The sequence below is a fragment of the Stomoxys calcitrans genome, chromosome 4 (genome assembly GCF_963082655.1).
Source record: "Stomoxys calcitrans chromosome 4, idStoCalc2.1, whole genome shotgun sequence".
In the NCBI taxonomy this organism is placed as follows: Eukaryota; Metazoa; Arthropoda; class Insecta; order Diptera; family Muscidae; genus Stomoxys; species Stomoxys calcitrans.
The window spans coordinates 168,577,867-168,597,491 of record NC_081555.1 but is presented as its reverse complement, the minus strand read 5'-3'; the positions used below and the strand labels follow the sequence as shown (position 1 = coordinate 168,597,491).

Sequence of the window (19,625 nt, the reverse complement as noted above, 5' to 3'; positions counted from 1 at the left end):
TTTTGAAAATTAATATTAGCTTTGCAGCAATATTATTCCAATTATAAACACCCCGAAAAGTATGCACGCAAATAACCAAACACACACACACACATACATATGTTTTCTCTCACCAACATAGACATATTTTAGCTGTGTTTAATTAGAACACTGTGCCATTTATTAATGTTGTTGATGTTGATGTTGTTGTTGTATTTTTAATTTTTGTTTTCCATGTTGCAGGTAAAAGTTTCACACTCAGCATTGTGATCTCCACAAATCCCATACAAGTTGCGACATACAGTAAAGCCATTAAAGTCACCGTCGATGGACCCAGGGAGCCACGTTCAAAAATCCGACATCCTGGATTTCATCCTTTTGCCTTTGGGCCTCAACGATTTGGGCCAGATCCTCTTATGGGCGGTTTACCGTTTAAATTACCCGGTAAGTAGTAAAGCTTGAGCTTGAAAGCATTGCAACAAAAAGTATACAAAATGATGAAATGATATTATTTGTCATGGCAATGCCAGAGAAGAAGTTGGGGGAAAAGGGCAACTGGAATGAAACGAAGTAACTGCCACTCAATAGTAATGGAGAAGTCTACCGCGAAGGGATTTAAAAACATTTGCAATCATTGGGTATTGGGAAGTTTAAAGTGCACACATGCCGACATACTCAGCAAGATTTTACTGTAAGGCCTGTGAGCCAAGGTTTGAGGTGGGCGAAGTCTGTGCCTATGTGTATTGGGGTGTATGTTTCCCCGGTGAACATCATTATGCTGAGAGGCTTTAGTGTTTGTCTGTCCTTCATATGAATATGGTTTGATTTTTTTGAGTGATTTCGCGGTCTTTTCTACAGGACGAGAAAAAAAGATAGTCAAAGTCCTAGGATGTTTTAAAATAAGAGTTGCCAATAGAAAAGGGGAATTTATGAAAAATGTGAATAGGAGTTAGGCAAGGCAGAGAAATTATTGTCCATAAAAAAAATTTCTTAGATTATTGGAAATTTCTTTGAAAAATTTCATCCAAATGTTTTAAATTTGTTTTCAGGGAAAATTTCAATGAAAGTTATTCGTTGGGGAAAATTCCAGGAAAATTCAGTCTTTAATGCTGATACTATGGTCATTTAACGATTACATAATATTTTTATTAAAAAGCAAGCTAAAAGAAACAGCTGATAACTGACAGAAGAAAGAATGCAATTACAGAGACACAAGCTGTGATAAAAATTGTCAACGCCGACTATATGAAAAATCCGCAATTACTTTTTGGGCAACCCTAGAACAGGTAAAATCCTTGCTAAATTCGTCCAGGCCGAATCTGATATACCCTACACCATGAATCGCATTTGTCAGGCCCCTTTGCCCAGTAAAAATGAATAAAAATTGCCATGTTATTGGAGCCACATCAGGTTATTGACCGATTCGGAACAGGTTTGGTTTGGATGTTGGAAACCATAGCAGAAGTCATTGTGCAAAATTTCAGCCAAATCTGAATTGAATTGCACCTTATAAGAGCTCAAGAAGTAATATCGGGACATCAGCTTATATGAAAGCTATATCAGATTATAGATGGATTCAGGGCACGCATGTTGAAGGCCCTTAAAAAAGTCGTTGTTCAAAATTTCAGCCAAATCGGATATGAATTGCGCCCTCTATAGGCTCAAGAACTATAATCGAGCGATAATTTTAAATGGGAGCTATATCAGGTTGTGATTCGATTTGGGACATACTTGGTCAAAACAAAAGACATCATGCTAAACTAAACTTCAGCCAAATCGGTTAAGAATTGCGCTCTCTATAGGCTCTAGAGGTCAAGGTCCGTGATCGATTCATGGTCAGTATAGGGTATTATAAGTTTGTGCATTTGTCTGCAACGCTAAGCAGGATAAGAGCTAGACCCATTAAGAATACCGATCGACTCAGAATCACTTTCTGATTCGATTTAGCCATGTCCGTCTGTGAGTCCATGTTTGTTTGTAACTCCACGAAATATCTGTTTGTAACTCCTCGAAATATCCGCTAGGGCCCCCTAAAGACATTTTAAATCGATATCGATCTAGCCATGTCCGTCCGGCCGTCTGTCTGTCAAAAGCACGCTAACTTTCAAAGAAGTAAAGCTAGCCGCTTGAAATTTTGCACAAATACTTCTTCTTAGTGTAGGTCAGTTGGGTTTGTAAATGGGCCAAATCGGTCCATGTTTTGGTATAGCTGCCATATATTGACATTAACTACTTGAGCCAGTAAATTTGAAATTTGGTAGAAGGTGTTTCGTTATGACTTTCAACAACTGAGCTAAGAATGTTTGGAATCCTCCATAACCTCATATAGCTGTCATATAAACCGATCTGGGGACTTGACTTCTTAAGCCTCTAGAGGCGCAATTCCTATCCGTTGGGCTTTTGCCATGAATTTCAACATACGTGTCAAATATGGTCTGAATTGGTATATAGCCTGACACAGCTCCCATGAGCCCCTAAAGAACGCAATTCTTATTCGAATTGGCTGAAGTTTTACACAATCCAACATCCAATTCGATAATGGTTCGAATCGGACCATGACTTGAGATAGCTCCAATAGCATAGAAATTTTTTTTTAATCCTTTATTGGCCTAATGAGATAGCGGGAAAAGAACTCGACAAATCCGATTCTTGGTGAAGGGTACATAAGATTCGGCCCGGCCGAACTTAATTTCCATTGAAAATCTCCCTTAAGACAAAATTTCATTGAAATTTCCCTTAAAAACAAAATTTCATTGAAATTGCCCATAAAGACAAAATTTCATTGAAATTTACACTAAAGACAAATTTTTTTTTAAAATTTCCCTTAAAAACAAAATTTCAAAGAAATTTTGTCTTCAGAGAAAAAATTGGAGAAAATTTCTTTGCAGATTGCCCTAACAACAAAAGGTAAGTGAAATTTTCGCTACAGACAAAATTTCACTGAAATTTCCCCCCAACAACAATTTTTTTTTTTTAATATTTACCCTCAATAGAAAATTTTATTGAAGTTTCCGCTTTACACAAAATATCTTTGAAATTTCCCCTTAAGACAAAATTTTATGGAAATTTTAACAAAATTTTTCTTAAGACAAAATTTCATTGAAGTTATCGATAAAGACAATATATCATTGAAATTTTGCAATCATCCTTCAAATTTTGCCATTATAGACAAGATTTGTTTGAAATTCCCCTGAAGACTAAGTTTCTTTGAAATTTCCCCTAAAAACGAAATTTGTTTGGAAACATTCTCTAAAGAAATAATATTATTGAAAATTTTCCTAACGAAAAAATTCAAGTGAAATTTTTTCTTATAGACGAAATTTCATTTAAATTCCCGCTTAATACTGAATTTCATTGAAATTTCGGCCAAAGATAAAATTCATTGAAGTTTCCCTCAAGATGCAAAATTGCAAATTTTGCCCATGAACATTCCACTAAGGAACAGGGGCAAACTTCTCACATATCAATGAGTGCAGTCCGATTCAAGTTAAAGCTCAATGATAAGGGACCTCCTTTTTATAGCCGAGTCCGAACGGCGAGCCGCAGTGCGACACCTCTTTGGAGAGAAGTTTTACATGGCATAGTACCTCACAAATGTCGCCAGCATTAGGAGGGGAAAACCACCGCTGAAAATTTTTTCTGATGATCTCGCCAGGATTCGAACCCAGGCGTTCAGCGTCATAGGTGGACATGCTAACCTCGGCGCCACGGCGGCCTCCAAGATGACATCTTATTAAAATTGTGTGTGCTGTTGATGCTAGATGTCTTTTTGAAGAGATGTTGTCTGTTAGAATTTAACTCTCTCTTACTGCGCTATAAGAAAAGGTTGAATAACAAGACCCAACATTTCATTCAGAGGGCATGCTTCTACCATTGCACTGCTCACTAATTAGTGAGTAGGTGGAAGCATGTAATCTTTTGGTGGCATAGCAGTCTGACGATTCCCCTGGCAAAGGCCGAAATCGCGATCATTGATACATTTAACTCACCACAAATGTTGAGACTCTTTAAAGTATTTTTGTTGTTTTGTTTTGAAATATTGGGTTGCCCAAAAAGTAATTGCGGATTTTTTAAAAGAAAGTAAATACATTTTTAATAAAACTTAGAATGAACTTTAATCAAATATACTTTTTTTTACACTTTTTTTTTAAAGCAATCTAAAAGTTACAGCTGATGACTGACAGAAGAAAGAATACAATTACAGAGTCACAAGCCGTTGAAAAAATTTGTCAACGCCGACTATATGAAAAATCCGCAATTACTTTTTGGGCAAGCCAAATAGAAGCAAAAAACAACAACACATTGGTCTAAGCTGGTTAAACCAACAACAAAACAATTTCCTCTCCAGATAAAATTTTATTGAACAAATAAAAAAAAATTATTAAAATTTCCCCTGAAGAAAAATTCCCCTTAAGACAAAATTCCATTAAAAAAATCTCCTCAAAACAAAATTTCAAAGAAATTTCCCTTAAGACAAAATTTTTTTTGAAAATTCCTCTGAAGAAAATTATTTCTTGGGAAAATTATATTAAAACGTTGTCTTTAGAGAGAATTTCCCTCTGGTCCCTAGAGAGAAAACCCATCCTGTGGCAACACTGTTTGGCATATATCAACTTAAATTACCACCACTAGCAACCAACTCCATCACTAATACACCATCTCTGTTATCATCATCATTTGCATCGCTCAGTCTATGCCCGTACCGACTGGGTTCGTTGTCAGCCAACGGTATTATGGCATTTTATGATTGTCATGATTGAGCTTCTTTTATGCCAATCAATTTCAATCAAATCTGTTGACGTGTATCATGACAGGACTTACAAATTTCCCATGTAATGCCCTTCTTCATGTGATGTGCCCCCGTCGATTTTTTTTTGGCTATTCGCTACTATTCTCTCTCAAACACTCTACCTCTCGTGTGTGTGTGTGTGTGAGTGTGTTTATATGGTGTTATGGGGAAATCAAAATTTCTTTTATTGCGGCTTTTGGCATTATCACAATTTTTGATAGCTGACATTTAACGATTGCTTAATGGCTTAGTGTGTGTGTGAGAAACAGAGAAAGAGAGATGACGATTCGCGTAGTTTACAAGATTTTGATTACCAAGAAAATTGTTATGAATTTTCACGGCAAAAAAAGTCGGAAAGAATTTTGTGAATAATTTAAGAAGCTATTAACAAATTTTGCATTTTTGAGAGTAGAGGAGATGAGAAGTCATTAAAAGCATTAAATCCCAAATAATTGCAGAATTTTTGTTTGCTTGTTTACTTCACACTAAATTTGTAATAAATTTTGAGAATTTTCTGAGATCTTTATATGTATGACTTAAGAATCCAAATTTTGAGTAGCACACAAAACCACATCGAATGCACGGTGTAATGAAGTTTCTCTACCTGACCTAATTTTGGAAGAATCCCATATTGCTAGTCTCCACTATACCAAATAACTTACCTGTCAGTATCAGGTTTGAGTCATTTGTCTACTTCGCTGATTGGAGAACTTCTTTGACCTCTTCAAAGCACATGATTGGAGTTTTCGGTACAAAACATAGAAGAGAGAACTTCTTGGCACCCTTGAAAGCAAATGAATGGAGTTTTCGGTACAGCTTTCTAAAACCGCTGTTAATTTTCAATGATTGCTCCAAAATTGGATTTTCTTAAACCTTGTGAGTGAATATTAAGGCAGTGTTGCCTTTGGGGTTCATTTACCAGGTTAGGATAGGTTGAAAAAAGGATGCGGATATTAATCCGCCCCATTCCACTATGGACATACACCTAAGCCAGAAATCGGCTTGTCGTAAGTTGTAAATACCAACAAGTAAGAGCATCCTAAGTTCGGCCGGGACGAATTTTATATACCCTCCACCAAGTATCGCATTTGTCGAGTTCTATGCGCAGTATCCTTTTTTAGGCGAACAAAGAAAATTGAATATGAACTGTTATGCTATTGGAGTTATATCAAGTTATAGACCGATTTGGACCATAAATGAATGCTGAACATTGTAGAAGTCATTGTGGAATGTTTCAGTTCATTCGGATAAGAATTGCTCCTTGTAGGGGCTCAAGAAGCAAAATCGGGAGATAGGTTTATATGGGAGCTGTATCAAGCTATTGATCGATTCAGACCATATTAGACACAAATGTTCGTGAGAGAAGTCGTTGTACAAAATTTCTGCCTAATCGGATGGAAATTGCGCCCTCTAGAGGCTCAAGAAGTCAAGACTCAAGATCACTTCATATGACAGGTATATCAGGTTACGTATCGATTTGCGCCATACTAAGCACATTTATTGGAAGTCATAACAAAACACCTCATGCAAAATTTTAGCCAAATCGGATGAGAATTGCGCGCTCTATGGGCTCAAGAAGTCAAGACCCAAGATCGGTTTATATGACAGCTACACCAGATTATAAACCGATTTGAATCATATTTAACACAGTTATTGGAAGTGATACCAAAACACACTGTGCAAAATTTCAGCCAAATCGGATGAGAATTGCGCCCCCTAGAGGCTCAAGAAGTCAAGACCCAAGATCGGTTTATATGGCAGCTATATCAAAACATGAACCGATTTGAATCGTATTTAATACAGTTGTTGGAAGTGACATCAAAACACCACGTGCAAAATTTCTGTCAACTTGCATGAGAATTGCGCCCTCTAGAGGCCCAAGAAGTCAAGACCCAAGATCGGTTTATATGGCAGCTATATCAAAACATGGACCGATTTGGCCCATTTACAATCCCAACCGACCTACGCTAATAGAATGTATTTGTGCAAAATTTCAGGCGGCTAGCTTTACTCCTTCGAAAGTTAGTGTGCTTTCGACAGACAGACGGATGGACAGACGGCGGACATGGCCAGATCGACTTAAAATGGCATGACGATCAGTAATATATATACTTTATGGGGTCTCAGAGGCATATTTCGAGGTGTTACAAACATAATGACGAAATTAGTATACCCCCATACTATGGTGGAGGGTATAAAAATTAACCTCGAAAAAGAAAATCTCTTCTACTTACAAATTAAGGATATTCAATTTACACTCCTTGCACCTGTTTCTCTTGCTTCAGCTCTTTCCTTTGTAACATTTATGCAAATTGTGCCCAATTTATCAATTCGTTCAATATCTTAACCACGTATTGTCATGCATAATTGAAAAGAAAAAAAAAACCTTAAAATTTCTCAAAACGTTTAGCCAAACAACTATTTATTATTAAATTCACGCCTTGTTATTCAAATTGAATTTTCTTTAAAATGTCGTGTGTCTTGTCGTATCGTTGCCAAAGCCAGCGCGTCTAATGACAAAGACATTTGGTGACATAAATAAAATATGAAGTCAAAATATGTTCGCGCTCTCAAATAGCAAAAAGCCTTTGACACCCCTTAAATAGTCAACGCTAACTCCTTCCCCTAAGACATGGTTTAGCATACAAAGCCTTGCAGCGTGTAGACAACACATTGAACACCCATTAAACACCATGTGTTACCTCAGCCTAGAATAAAAGAAAAAATCCCCGCCCTCTGCCCTAGAACTATACTCAACTCAGCCAAGGACATATGCTTATAGGCAAGCCTGTATGTACAACAAGTCCTGTGGCAGTTGCAGAAGCCTAGCTACTGTAAACTAATCAAAGAACCACCCCTTTTGCTGGGAATAATAATCTTGTTGCCACTTGCTGCTCTACAAAAATACACAAATTTATGTAAATTATGTTAAAGAGTCAGAATTTGGTGATGCTTACCACACAGTGTGTAACAGCAGCAAAAATGTGCAGGAAATAAGAATTCAAAGAAAATTGTATATAGGCCATATCGGTCCATGTTTTGATATGGCTGCCATATAAACCGATCTTGGGTATTGATTTCTTGAGTCTCTAGAGGGTACAATTCTGGCCCGATTTGAAATTTTGCAAGTGGTGTTTTAGTATCACTTCCAATAACTGCGGCGTGTATGGCGCAAATCGGTTCATAACCTGATATAGCTGTCATGTAATCAGATCTAGGGACTTGACTTCTTGAGACTCTAGAGTGCGCAATTCTTATCCGATTGAAATGCAATTTTGCACAACGTGTTTTGTTATGATATCCAACAACTGCGCCAAGTATGGCTCAAATCTGTCCATAACCTGATATAGCTGTCATATAAACCGATCCTGGGTCTTGACTTCTTGAGCCTCTAGAGGGCGCAATTCTTATCCGATTTGAATGAATTTTTGCACGAAGTATTTTGTTATGATATCCAATAACTGCGGCGTGTATGGCGCAAATCGGTTCATAACCTGATATAGCTGTCATGTAAACCGATCTGGGATCTTGACTTCTTGAGTCTCTAGAGATCGCAATTATTATCCGATTTGCCTGAAATTTTGTACGACGGATCCTCTCATGACCATCAACATACGTGTTTATTATGATCTGAATCGGTCTATAGCCCGATATAGCTTCCATATAAATCGATCTCTCTATTTTACTTCTTGAGCCCCCAAAGGGCATAATTCTTATTCGAATTGGCTGACATTTTACACAGGTTTCCAACAAATAATTTAATTGTGGTCCGAACCGGACCATATCTTGATATCGCTCTAATAGCGGAGCAAATTTTTTCTTTGGGGCTCTGGGCTATATCGGACTATATCTTGATATAGCCCCCATATAGACCGATCTGCCGTTTTAGGGTCTTTGGCCTATAAAAGCCAGATTTATTATCCAATTTTGCTGAAATTTGGGACAGTGAGTTGTGTTAGGTCCTTCGATATCCCTCTGCAATTTGGCCCAAATCGGTAAAGATTTGGATATAGCTGTCATATAGACCGATCTCCCGATTTAAGGTCTTGTGCCCATAAAAGGCGCATTTATTATTCGATTTTGCCCAAATTTGGGACAGTGAGTTGCGTTAGGCCTCTTGACATTTTTCTGCAATTTGGCACAGATCGGTTCAGATTTGGATATAGCAGCCATATAAACCAATCCCTCGGTTTTAGGTTTTGGGGCCTTAAAAGACGCATTTAATGTCTGATGTCGCCGAAATTTGGGACAGTGAGTTATGATGGACCCCTCGACATACTTCTGCAATATGGTACATATCGCTCCAGATTTGGATATAGCTGCCATATTGACCAATCTCTCGAATTAAGGTTTTGGGCCCATATAAGGCGCATTTATTGTCCCATGTCGCCGAAGTTTGGGACAGGAAGTTGTGTTAGGCCCTTGGACATCTTTGTTAAATTTGGCTCAGATCGGTCTCGATTTGGAAATAGCTGCCATATAGACCGAAATCTCGATTTAAAGTCTTGGCTCCATAATAGACGCATTTATAATCCGATTTCACTGAAATTTGACACAGTGACTTATGTTAGGCTTTTCGTCATCCGTGTCGTATATGGTTCAGGTCGGTTAATTGTTATATGTAGCTACTAAAAAGATCAATATTTTGTAATACACAATTGATCAATGACTTGTTCTTATAAGAATTTGGTCCAAATCGGGCCATATTTCGATATAGCTGCTATGGGGCATAAGATGGGAAAAGTTCGGCCCGGCCTTACTTAACGCCTTTTTACTTGTTTTTCTCTAAAATTGAATTTTTATTAATTTGGTTTCCATACCGCCCACTGTGCAATTTGACAAATTTGTCTCAGCCTACTTTCTGTCAAATCCTTGGTATTATCATCAACATTGACAACAAAGTACAATTTGGTGTTAACTACAGTTTTAAATGTTATCACAAGGCACAGTACTGATGAACTATTCCTTCGCATTAACATCATTTGCTGTCCTTACATATTTCTTTTTAAAAGAAACACAATATTATACTAACCAACCCTTAAAGCCAGACCGGATTCCAAAGTGAACCTTTGACCTGACCATCAATGTTTGTGCTCATTCAATTCAATCCAATTCTGTAGTAATTCTTTTGGATCGTCTTTATGAATAACGAACTCTCTTCAAAGTGATGGCAAGTCTTGCTATAACTGGTGGTGGTTATTGTGGTGTGCAGTTATTTTTGGTAGGTGGACTTTTTAAGAGCTGTAGGAAAGTTTACAAGTAAAAAGGCGTTAAGTTCGACCGGGCCGAACTTTGGATACCCACCTGCTCGTGTATGTATGTAAACCACCTTTCGTCAAAATCCGGTGAAAATGCATACCTTATGCCCCATAGCAGAAATATTTTCCGATTTGGACCAAATACAAATAAGTAGAAGTCATTGTGCAATTGTGTACAACAAAATATTGGTCTTTTCAGTAGCTATATCAAACAATAAACCGATCTGAACCATATACGACGCGGATGTCGAAAAGCCTACCATAAGTCACTGTGTCAAATTTCAGTGAAATCGGATTATAAATGCGCCTTTTATGGGGCCAAGACTTTAAATCGAGATATCGGTCTATATGGCAGCTATACCTAAATCTAGACCGTTTTGGGCCAAAATGTCGGAGAGCCTAACACAACTCACTGTCCCAAATTTCGGCAAAATCGGACCATAAGTTCGACTTTTATGGGCCCAAAACCTTAAATCGAGTGATCGGTCTATATAGTAGCTATATCCAAATCTGAATCGATCGATCTGGGCTAAATTGAAGAAGGATGTATAAGGACCTAACACAACTCACTGTCCCGAATTGTAGTAAAATCGGAAAATAAATGTGGCTTTTATGGCCCTAAGACCTTAAATCGGCGGATCGGTTTATATGGTAGCTATACCCAAATCTGAACCGATCTTTACCAAATTGAGGAAGGATGTCGGAGGGCCTAATACAACTCACTGTCCCAAATTTCAGCAAGATCGGATAATAAATGTAGCTTTTATGGTCCTAAGACCCTGAATCGGCGGATCGGTCTATATGGCAGCTATATCCAAATCTGGACTGATTTTTGCACATATTGCAGAATTATGTCGAGGGGCTTAATTTAACCCACTGTCCCAAATTTTAGCAAAATCGGATAATAAATGTGGCTTTTATGGGCCAAAGACCCTAAATCGGATGATCGGTCTATATGACAGCTAAATCGAAATTTGGACCGATCTCTGCCATATTGCAGAATTATGTCGGGGGGCTTAGCTTAACCCATTGTCCCAAATTTCGGCGTCAATGGACAATAAATGCGCCTTTTGTGGGCCCAAAACCTTAAATCGAGATATCGGTCCCTATGGTAGCTATATCCAAATCTGGACCGATCTGGGCCAAATTGAAAAACGGATGTCGAAGGGCCTAACACAACTCACTGTCCCGAATTGTAGTAAAATCGGAAAATAAATGTGGCTTTTATGGCCCTAAGACCTTAAATCGGCGGATCGATCTATATGGTAGCTATACCCAAATCTGAACCGATCTAGACCAAATTGAGGAAGGATGTCGGAGGGCCTAACACAACTCACTGTCCCAAATTTCAGCAAGATCGGATAATAAATGTAGCTTTTATGGGCCTAAGACCCTGAATCGGCGGATCGGTCTATATGACAGTTATATCGAAATCTGAACCGATCTGAGCCAAATTGGTGAAAAGTTTTGAACGGCCTGGCACAACTCACTGTCCCCAATTTCAGCAAAATCGGATAATAAATGTGGCTTTTATGGGCCAAAGACCCTAAATCGGAGGATCGGTCTATATGACAGCTATATCGAAATCTGAACCGATCTGAGCCAAATTGGTGAAAAAATTTGAACGGCCTAGCACAACACACTGTCCCAAATTTCAGCAAAATCGGATAATAAATGTGGCTTTTATGGGCCTAAGACCCTAAATCGGCGGATCGGTCTCTATGGGGGCTATATGAAGATATAGTCCGATATAGTCCATCTTCGAAACTAACCTGCTTATGAAAAAAAATCTTTGCAAAATTTGAGCTCAATATCTCTATTTTAAAGACTGTAACGTAATTTCAACAAGCAGACGGACAGACGTACATGGCTAGATCGTCTTAAATTTTTACGCTGATCAAGAATATATATACTTTATGGGGTTATATAGGACCTACATCAGGTTATGCCCGATTTGCGCCATACCCAGCACATACATTGAAGGTCACAGCAGAAGTCATCGTTCGAAATTTTAACCAAATCGGACAAGGACTTTTACCTCTTGAGGCGTAAGTAGTTAAATCAGGAGATTGGTTTATATGGAGCTATAACAGGTTATGGACCGATTTGTACTATACTTAGACCTACTTATAAACCGTGATTTTTTTAAAAGCTATAGGAAAGTTTTTCAAAACAAAAGCACATAAAATTCAGGAAAATTCATGAAATATGAAATGTTGATCGTGACTGCGCTTTAACTGGTCCATCCGCTTAGTCCAATTTTGGCATACTCTTTTCAACATTTCGGTCGGTCTCTCACGAATAAATGCTTCAATGTTGTCTATCATAGACATGAGCTTTAACATAGTCGCACAAAAAGTAGTAAAAAGTAGTCTAAAGGCGTTAAATCACACGATCTAGGCGGCCAATTGACTGGTCCCGAACGTAAAATACAATGTCCACCGAACTCGCCTCTCAATGAGTCCAACAAAAAAAAGTTGGATATCATCTCAGTATAGCGCTCACCATTAACAGTTATGTTACGATTCGCATTATCACATTGAAGAAGTACGGTCCAATGATGCCACCAGCCCATGAACCACACCAAACTGTGACTTTTTCTGAATGTATTGGTAGCTCTTGAAATGCTTCTGGCGGATCTTCACTCCAAAATCCAAATAGTACATACCCCTGGGGCACCCCGGTAGAGTGCTTTGATAACCAGTGCAAGGGTCGTGGGTTCGGATCCCGCCAGAAGCTTTGGTCTGTCGCTACTGTAGTATCACAATAGACTTGAAATTGTCTAAGTGAGTCTGTAAAGGACTTTCACTCTTACCTAACCTAACCTAACCTACATACCCATTGAGCCAAAAATGAACTTCGTTCATAAAATGGAAGAAGCCCGTGTTTTGATAATAATAGAGCTCGCATTTTGATATTAAAAATTAAAATTCGTTGTTCGTTCGTTGTTGACGATTCATGGTTAAATTATAGACTAAGCTGAACATGTTTGACAGTAAAACAAAACACGAATCGTGCGTCAGCGATTTAAACCAGTGTTGTCAAAAATATAATATCTAAAACGTCACCCTTTATAAGAACTCATTCTGCAAAATTGCAGTCAAATTGGATACAAATTATGCTCCCTAGAGACTTATGGTTAAGAAAGCCTTAAGGAGCTTCAAACCATATCAGACACCCGGACCTGATGGAATATTTCCGGCGCTACTACAGAAAGATGCAGACTATCTGGCGCCTCGTCTGGCCATAATTTTCACAGCGTGCCTAGGACTTTCATATACTCCGAAAGCTTGGCAGGAGGCAAGGGTGGTGTTTATACCCAAGCCCGGCAAGGCAAGTTATGCGACACCAAAGGCCTACAGATCCATAACCCTTACATCCTTTCTACTCAAAACCATGAAACGTATTGTGGACACCATGATAAAGATTATGACATCCAGCGAACTGCTCACATACAAACAGCATGCCAAGAGAAGGTCGGTGGAGACTGCCCTGCACGAGGTTGTGCATAAAATAGAAGAATCCTTCGATCCCAAAACGTACACACTGGCGGTATGCATTGACATCGAGGGGGCTTCTAACAGTGTGCGTACCGACACACTGATCCTATCCTTAGAACAGTACCGGGTGGACCCGGTCCTTAGTGAGTGGATAAACCATATGCTAATAAGGGAGAAAGTGGCACAGGGCACGCCACAGGGGGACATTTTATCGCCACTCCTAAGGGTGACCACCATAAATGACCTATTACGGATGCTGACTGAGGTGGGATTTGAACCCGTCTGCTACGCAGAAGATGTTATAATAATTCTAAGGGGTGAGGCTGCAAATGAGCTATGCAGAAGGGCCGAAAGGATCTTGCATATGGCATATGACTGGGCTAGACTCAGAGGTCTCAATGTTAACCCAGAGAAGACTGAAATACGCCTCACAAATGTTGCCAGCATTAGGTGGGAAAAACCACCGCTAAAATATTTTTTATACCCTCCACCATAAGATGGGGGGTATACTAATTTCGTCATTCTGTTTGTAACTACTCGAAATATTCGTCTGAGACCCCATAAAGTATATATATTCTTGATCGTCGTGACATTTTATGTCGATCTATCCATGTCCGTCCGTCTGTCCGTCCGTCCGTCCGTCTGTCTGTCGAAAGCACGCTAACTTCCGAAGGAGTAAAGCTAGCCGCTTGAAATTTTGCACAAATACTTTTTATTAGTGTAGGTCGGTTGGTATTGTAAATGAGCCATATCGGTCCATGTTTTGATATAGCTGCCATATAAACCGATCTTGGGTCTTGACTTCTTGAGCCTGTAGAGTGCGTAATTCTTATCCGATTGGAATAAAATTTTGCATGACGTGTTTTGCTACGATATCCAACAACTGTGCCAAGTATGGTTCAAATCGGTCCATAACCTGATATAGCTGCCATATAAACCGATCTTGGGTCTTGACTTCTTGAGCCTCTAGCGTGCGCAATTCTTATCCGATCAGAATGAAATTTTGCACGACGTGTTTTGTTATGATATCCAACAACTGTGCCAAGTATGGTTCAAATCAGTCCATAACCTGATATAGCTGCCATATAAACCGATCTTGGGTCTTGACTTCTTGAGCCTCTAGAGTGCGCAATTCTTATCCGATTGAAATGAAATTTTGCACGACGTGTTTTCTTATTATATCCAACAACAATGCCAAGTATGGTTCAAATCGGTCCATAACCTGATATAGCTACCATATAAACCGATCTTGGGTCTTGACTTCTTGACCCTCTAGAGGGCGCAATTCTTATCCGATTGGAATGAAATTTTGCACGACGTGTTTTCTTATTATATCCAACAACAGTGCCGAGTATGGTTCAAATCGGTCCATAACCTGATATAGCTACCATATAAACCGATCTTGGGTCTTGACTTCTTGAGCCTCTAGAGGGCGCAATTCTTATCCGATTGGAATGGAATTTCGCACGACGTGTTTTGTTATGATACCCAACAACTGTGCCAAGTATGGTTCAAATCGGTCCATAACCTGATATAGCTACCATATAAACCGATCTTGGGTCTTGACTTCTTGACCCTCTAGAGGGCACAATTCTTATCCGATTTGAATTAATTTTTGCACGAAGTATTTCGTTATGATATCCAACAACTGTGCCAAGTATGGTTTAAATCGGTTCATAACCTGATATAGCTGTCATATAAACAGATCTGGGGATTTGATTTCTTGAGCTTCTAGAGGGTGCAATTCCTATCCGATTTGGCTGAAATTTTGCATGACGTATTTTATTTTTACTTTCAACAACTGTGTCAAATAAGGTTCAAATCGGTTCATAACCTGATATAGCTGCCATATAAACCGATCTGGGATCTTGACTTCTTGACCCCAAGAGGTCGCAATTATTATCCGATATGCCTGAAATTTTGTACGATGGATCCTCTCATGACCATCAACAAACGTGTTTATTATGGTCTGAATCGGTCTATAGCCCGATACAGATCCCATATAAATCGTTCTCTCTATTTTACTTCGTGAGCCCCAATGGGCGCAATTCTTATACGAATTGGCTGAAATTTTACACAGGTCTCCAACATATAATTTAATCGTGGTCCGAACCGGACCATATCTTGATATCATTTTAATAGCAGAGCAACTCTTTTCTTATATCCTTTTTTGCCTAAGAAGAGATGCCGGGAAAAGAACTCGACAAATGCGATCCATGGTGGAGGGTATATAAGATTCGGCCCGGCCGAACTTAGCACGCTTTTACTTGTTTCTAATGTACTCGCCAGAATTCGAACCAAGGCGTTCAGCGACATGCTAACCTCTGCGCTACGGTGGCCTACGCCAGTTATTCACCAGCTATTTAGAAAGGCCGAAAAGGTCTTGCTAACCTCTGCGCGCTACGGTGGCCTACGCCAGCTATTCACCAGCTATTCAGAAAGGCCGAAAAGGTCTTGCATATGGCATATGACTGGGCTAGACCCAGCGGTCTCAATGTTAACCCAAAGAAGACTGAAATATGTCTGTTCACGAGGAAGACATATATGGGCCAATTTAACGCATCAAATTTCCTCAATAAGACGATTTCGATATCTGACAAGGTTAAATACTTAGGAGTGATCTTGGACAGGAAACTAAATTGGAAGTGTCACCTTCAGGAGCGTTCTGAGAAGGCCCACAGATGTTGGGCACTATACACACGGGCCGTAGGCTTGAAATGGGGCCTGAATCCTAGGATAGTCCACTGGCTCTAAAGGAGCCTCATATGTTTGGTGGACTGCTATGGAGAAAAAGTGCAACATAAGGACCATACAACAGGTTCAGAGAATATGTTGTCTCGGCATAGGCGGGGCGATGAGGACCACGCCCACTAGGGCATATCCGATCCATTGACATACAGATAAAGTGTGAGGCAGCCACTGCGGCTATGAGACTTAAGGCGATAGGGGACTAGATTGAGGATGGGGGCAGCCCATTCCATTGCTGTATAATCGAGGCGACGATAGGAAACCTGGAAGGAAGGGAAGAAGTTTCCGATCTGATACCTGTAATGAACCTTGAAGTCGAGTGCGAGGCACTGTTGCCATCGGCATAGTCTTGGATTGAAGGAACCCTAGCATTGCCATCTGGAAAATCATGTTACACGGATGGATCAAACCTAGAGAAGGAGACCCCGGCACGGAATAGCTGTTGTTCGATCTGTGTGGTGTTCATTGCTGTCACGAGAAGCTTAACTGCGAGCTACCGTGCGCATCCACAGGTTGCGGATAGTGGATTGCTCCAAACGGAGTAGCTGCAACAGCAGTCGCGGACAATCAGCGCTATGGAGTGGAGAGTTTCAGTGAGAGGCCGGGCGGCACCGGTTTTTGCACAGTGCCTATGATGGTCGATATGACAAGGCGAGTTATTGGCGCCTTTAAATATCCAATGGCCATCTTGTTCCTGCGGCGATCGGTCCTTTGGACCGGAATTAGCTTGCATGATGAGGATCGCCACCTCCCAATGAAAATGTGGCTACAACAACAAGAACAACAAAGCTAGAGGACAGAGTGGGCCTGGGGGCTAACATTGAGAACCCAGGGACTGAGATCTGTTTTAGACTGCCTGACCATAATACGGTCTTGCAGGCGGAGATTCGGGCGATCACGGAATGCCTGAGGAGGTGTGGTGTTAAGGCCAGGACATCGAGTGTGAGCGATCTTTACAGACAGTAAAATTACCATAAGGGCAATAACAACCAGGACCAGGTAAGGACACGAACAGTCTTGCAGTGTAAGAAGGAGATTAATGCCTTCTCTGAGGATGGCACAATCCGCGTTGTTTAGGTGCCGGGCCATAACGGAGTAAGGGGAAATGAAAGGGCAGATGATTTGGCGTTGAAGGCCAGAGGACTGCCGTCAATAAACTTGGTTAACCCGAAGCCTTTCGGGTCGACGCAGTTCGAGTTAAAGGCGTAGGCGAAGAATGCGAATACAACCCTGTGGAACAGCGAAACGGTCGATAAGACGGCGAAAATCCTATGGGGGGATCCAGATCGTGAAAAGACGAGACTATTACTGAAAGCAAGCAGGAAGGAGGTCATAAAAAAGTTCAAAGTGCACAACAAAAAGAGTTCGGCAATGTTGATGAGTTTGTTGTTTTTAGCGTTGATAATTAGTTTGTATCGGAATAGTGGAAAGTAAGGGTAGACGATTTGGCGTTGAAGGTCAGAGGACTGCCGTTAATAAACTTGGTAAGCCTGAAGCCTTTCGGGTCGACGCAGTTCGAGCTAAGGGCGTAGGCGAAGAATACGAATACAACCCTGTGGAACTGCGAAACGGTCGGTAAGACAGCGAAAATCCTATGGGGGGATCCAGATCGTGAAAAGACGAGGCTATTACTGAAAGCAAGCAGGAAGGAGGTCAGTATAGCTTTTGGTTTCATAACGGAACACATAGGAATACGAGCTCACTTATGTAAAATCGGTGCGCCTGGTGATAGCATGTGTAGGGCATGCGGGGAAGATGATGAGACGTTGAAGCATTTCCTTTGTCATTGCCCACATAATATCAGACATGAACCCTAAGTTGGTTCAGTGGTATTGAAAACGATTAAGGATTTTGTAAGTAGCACGGAACTTGATTAGTAGTGACATTTATGTTTTTTTTTTTTTAACCACCCCAAATGGTAACCAGGTAGGTCCATAAATATTTACTTCTTGAATCTCTAGATGCCACAATCGCATATTCGTTTTCCCCTAACAACCTTATTCACTGACTTAAAAAGAGTTTTCCTTAAAAAACTGGTAAATGACAAACCATGGGGGGGGGAGGGTTGCACAATGTTCGACTCAGTGAAATTTAGTTCCATTTTTTTCTTGTTTTTTACGAAAATTTTTCAACGTATGACCCTTTTGATAATTATCCAAAAACCAGTTTACAATCCCTGACTTTTTATACACAACGGCCTTATTCAAATTCCAAGACAACGGATAAAAATTTTTGTTTTGTGCGTTAATCTTTCATGACTTTTTTTTCTACTGGTAAGAGCTTTGACAGCCAGGCGAAAGACATTAACGCAAAAGCATATTCGTGGCATAATAACATTAAGTGGGAGTGGCATTAAGAATGTCTCTCTGCATATCACAAAGTGTTTGTCGAGCGGAGGGGGGATTTTTAAAATTATTAAAAACCCTTTCGTGAGATGACTTCAGCAACAGCATCTACCCTCCTCTTCAAATGACGACTCACAAGAGTTTCACTTAACCCATACACACGAGTAGTTAACATGTAATGATAATTATGGCGTCAATCTTGTGCGATTTGGTCGAGATATTAAAGAAGATGGGGACTGGGGGGTGGGGGGGGGATAATGGTAATGTTCATGGTGTTCTTAATGCGATGAGTGAAGGAGACATGCGATTACAGCTATGCAGTCAAAGAAAAGAAAAACTCCAAAATGGAGAAAATTGCAGCTTTTATAGGAAATATCTTAAAAATTTGGTCTTTAGAGAAAATTTCATTGAAATTTTGTCTTTAGAGAAAATTTCATTGACATTTTTGTTTTTAGAGAAAATTTCATTGAAATTTTTGTTTTTAGAGAAAATGTCATAGAAATTTTGTCTTTAGAAAAAATTTCATTGAAATTTTGTCTTTAGAGAAAATTTCATTGAAATTTTGTCTTTAGAGAAAATTTCATAGAAATTTTGTCTTTAGAGAAAATTTCATAGAAATTTTGTCTTTAGAGAAAATCTCAATGAAATTTTGTCTTTAGAGAAAATTTCATAGAAATTTTGTCTTTAGAGGAAATTTCATAGAAATTTTGTCTTTAGAGAAAATTTCATAGAAATTTTGTCTTTAGAGAAAATTTCATAGAAATTTTGTCTTTAGAGAAAATTTCATAGAAATTTTGTCTTTAGAGAAAATTTCATAGAAATTTTGTCTTTAGAGAAAATTTCATAGAAATTTTGTCTTTAGAGAAAATTTCATAGAAATTTTGTCTTTAGAGAAAATTTCATAGAAATTTTGTCTTTAGAGAAAATTTCATAGAAATTTTGTCTTTAGAGAAAATTTCATTGAAATTTTGTCTTTAGAGAAAATTTCATAGAAATTTTGTCTTTA

General features: G+C 39.3%; 1 protein-coding gene across 1 annotated transcript in view; it reads left to right on the top strand.

Moving 5' to 3' along the window:
• Window positions 1-19,625, top strand: part of LOC106086784 (uncharacterized) — a 137,983-nt gene that overhangs the window by 67,524 nt on the left and 50,834 nt on the right. Inside the window, exon 3 of the mRNA XM_013251587.2 lies at window positions 223-423. Within this exon, the coding sequence (XP_013107041.2) occupies window positions 223-423 (201 nt within the window). The remainder of the gene's footprint in view (window positions 1-222; window positions 424-19,625) is intronic.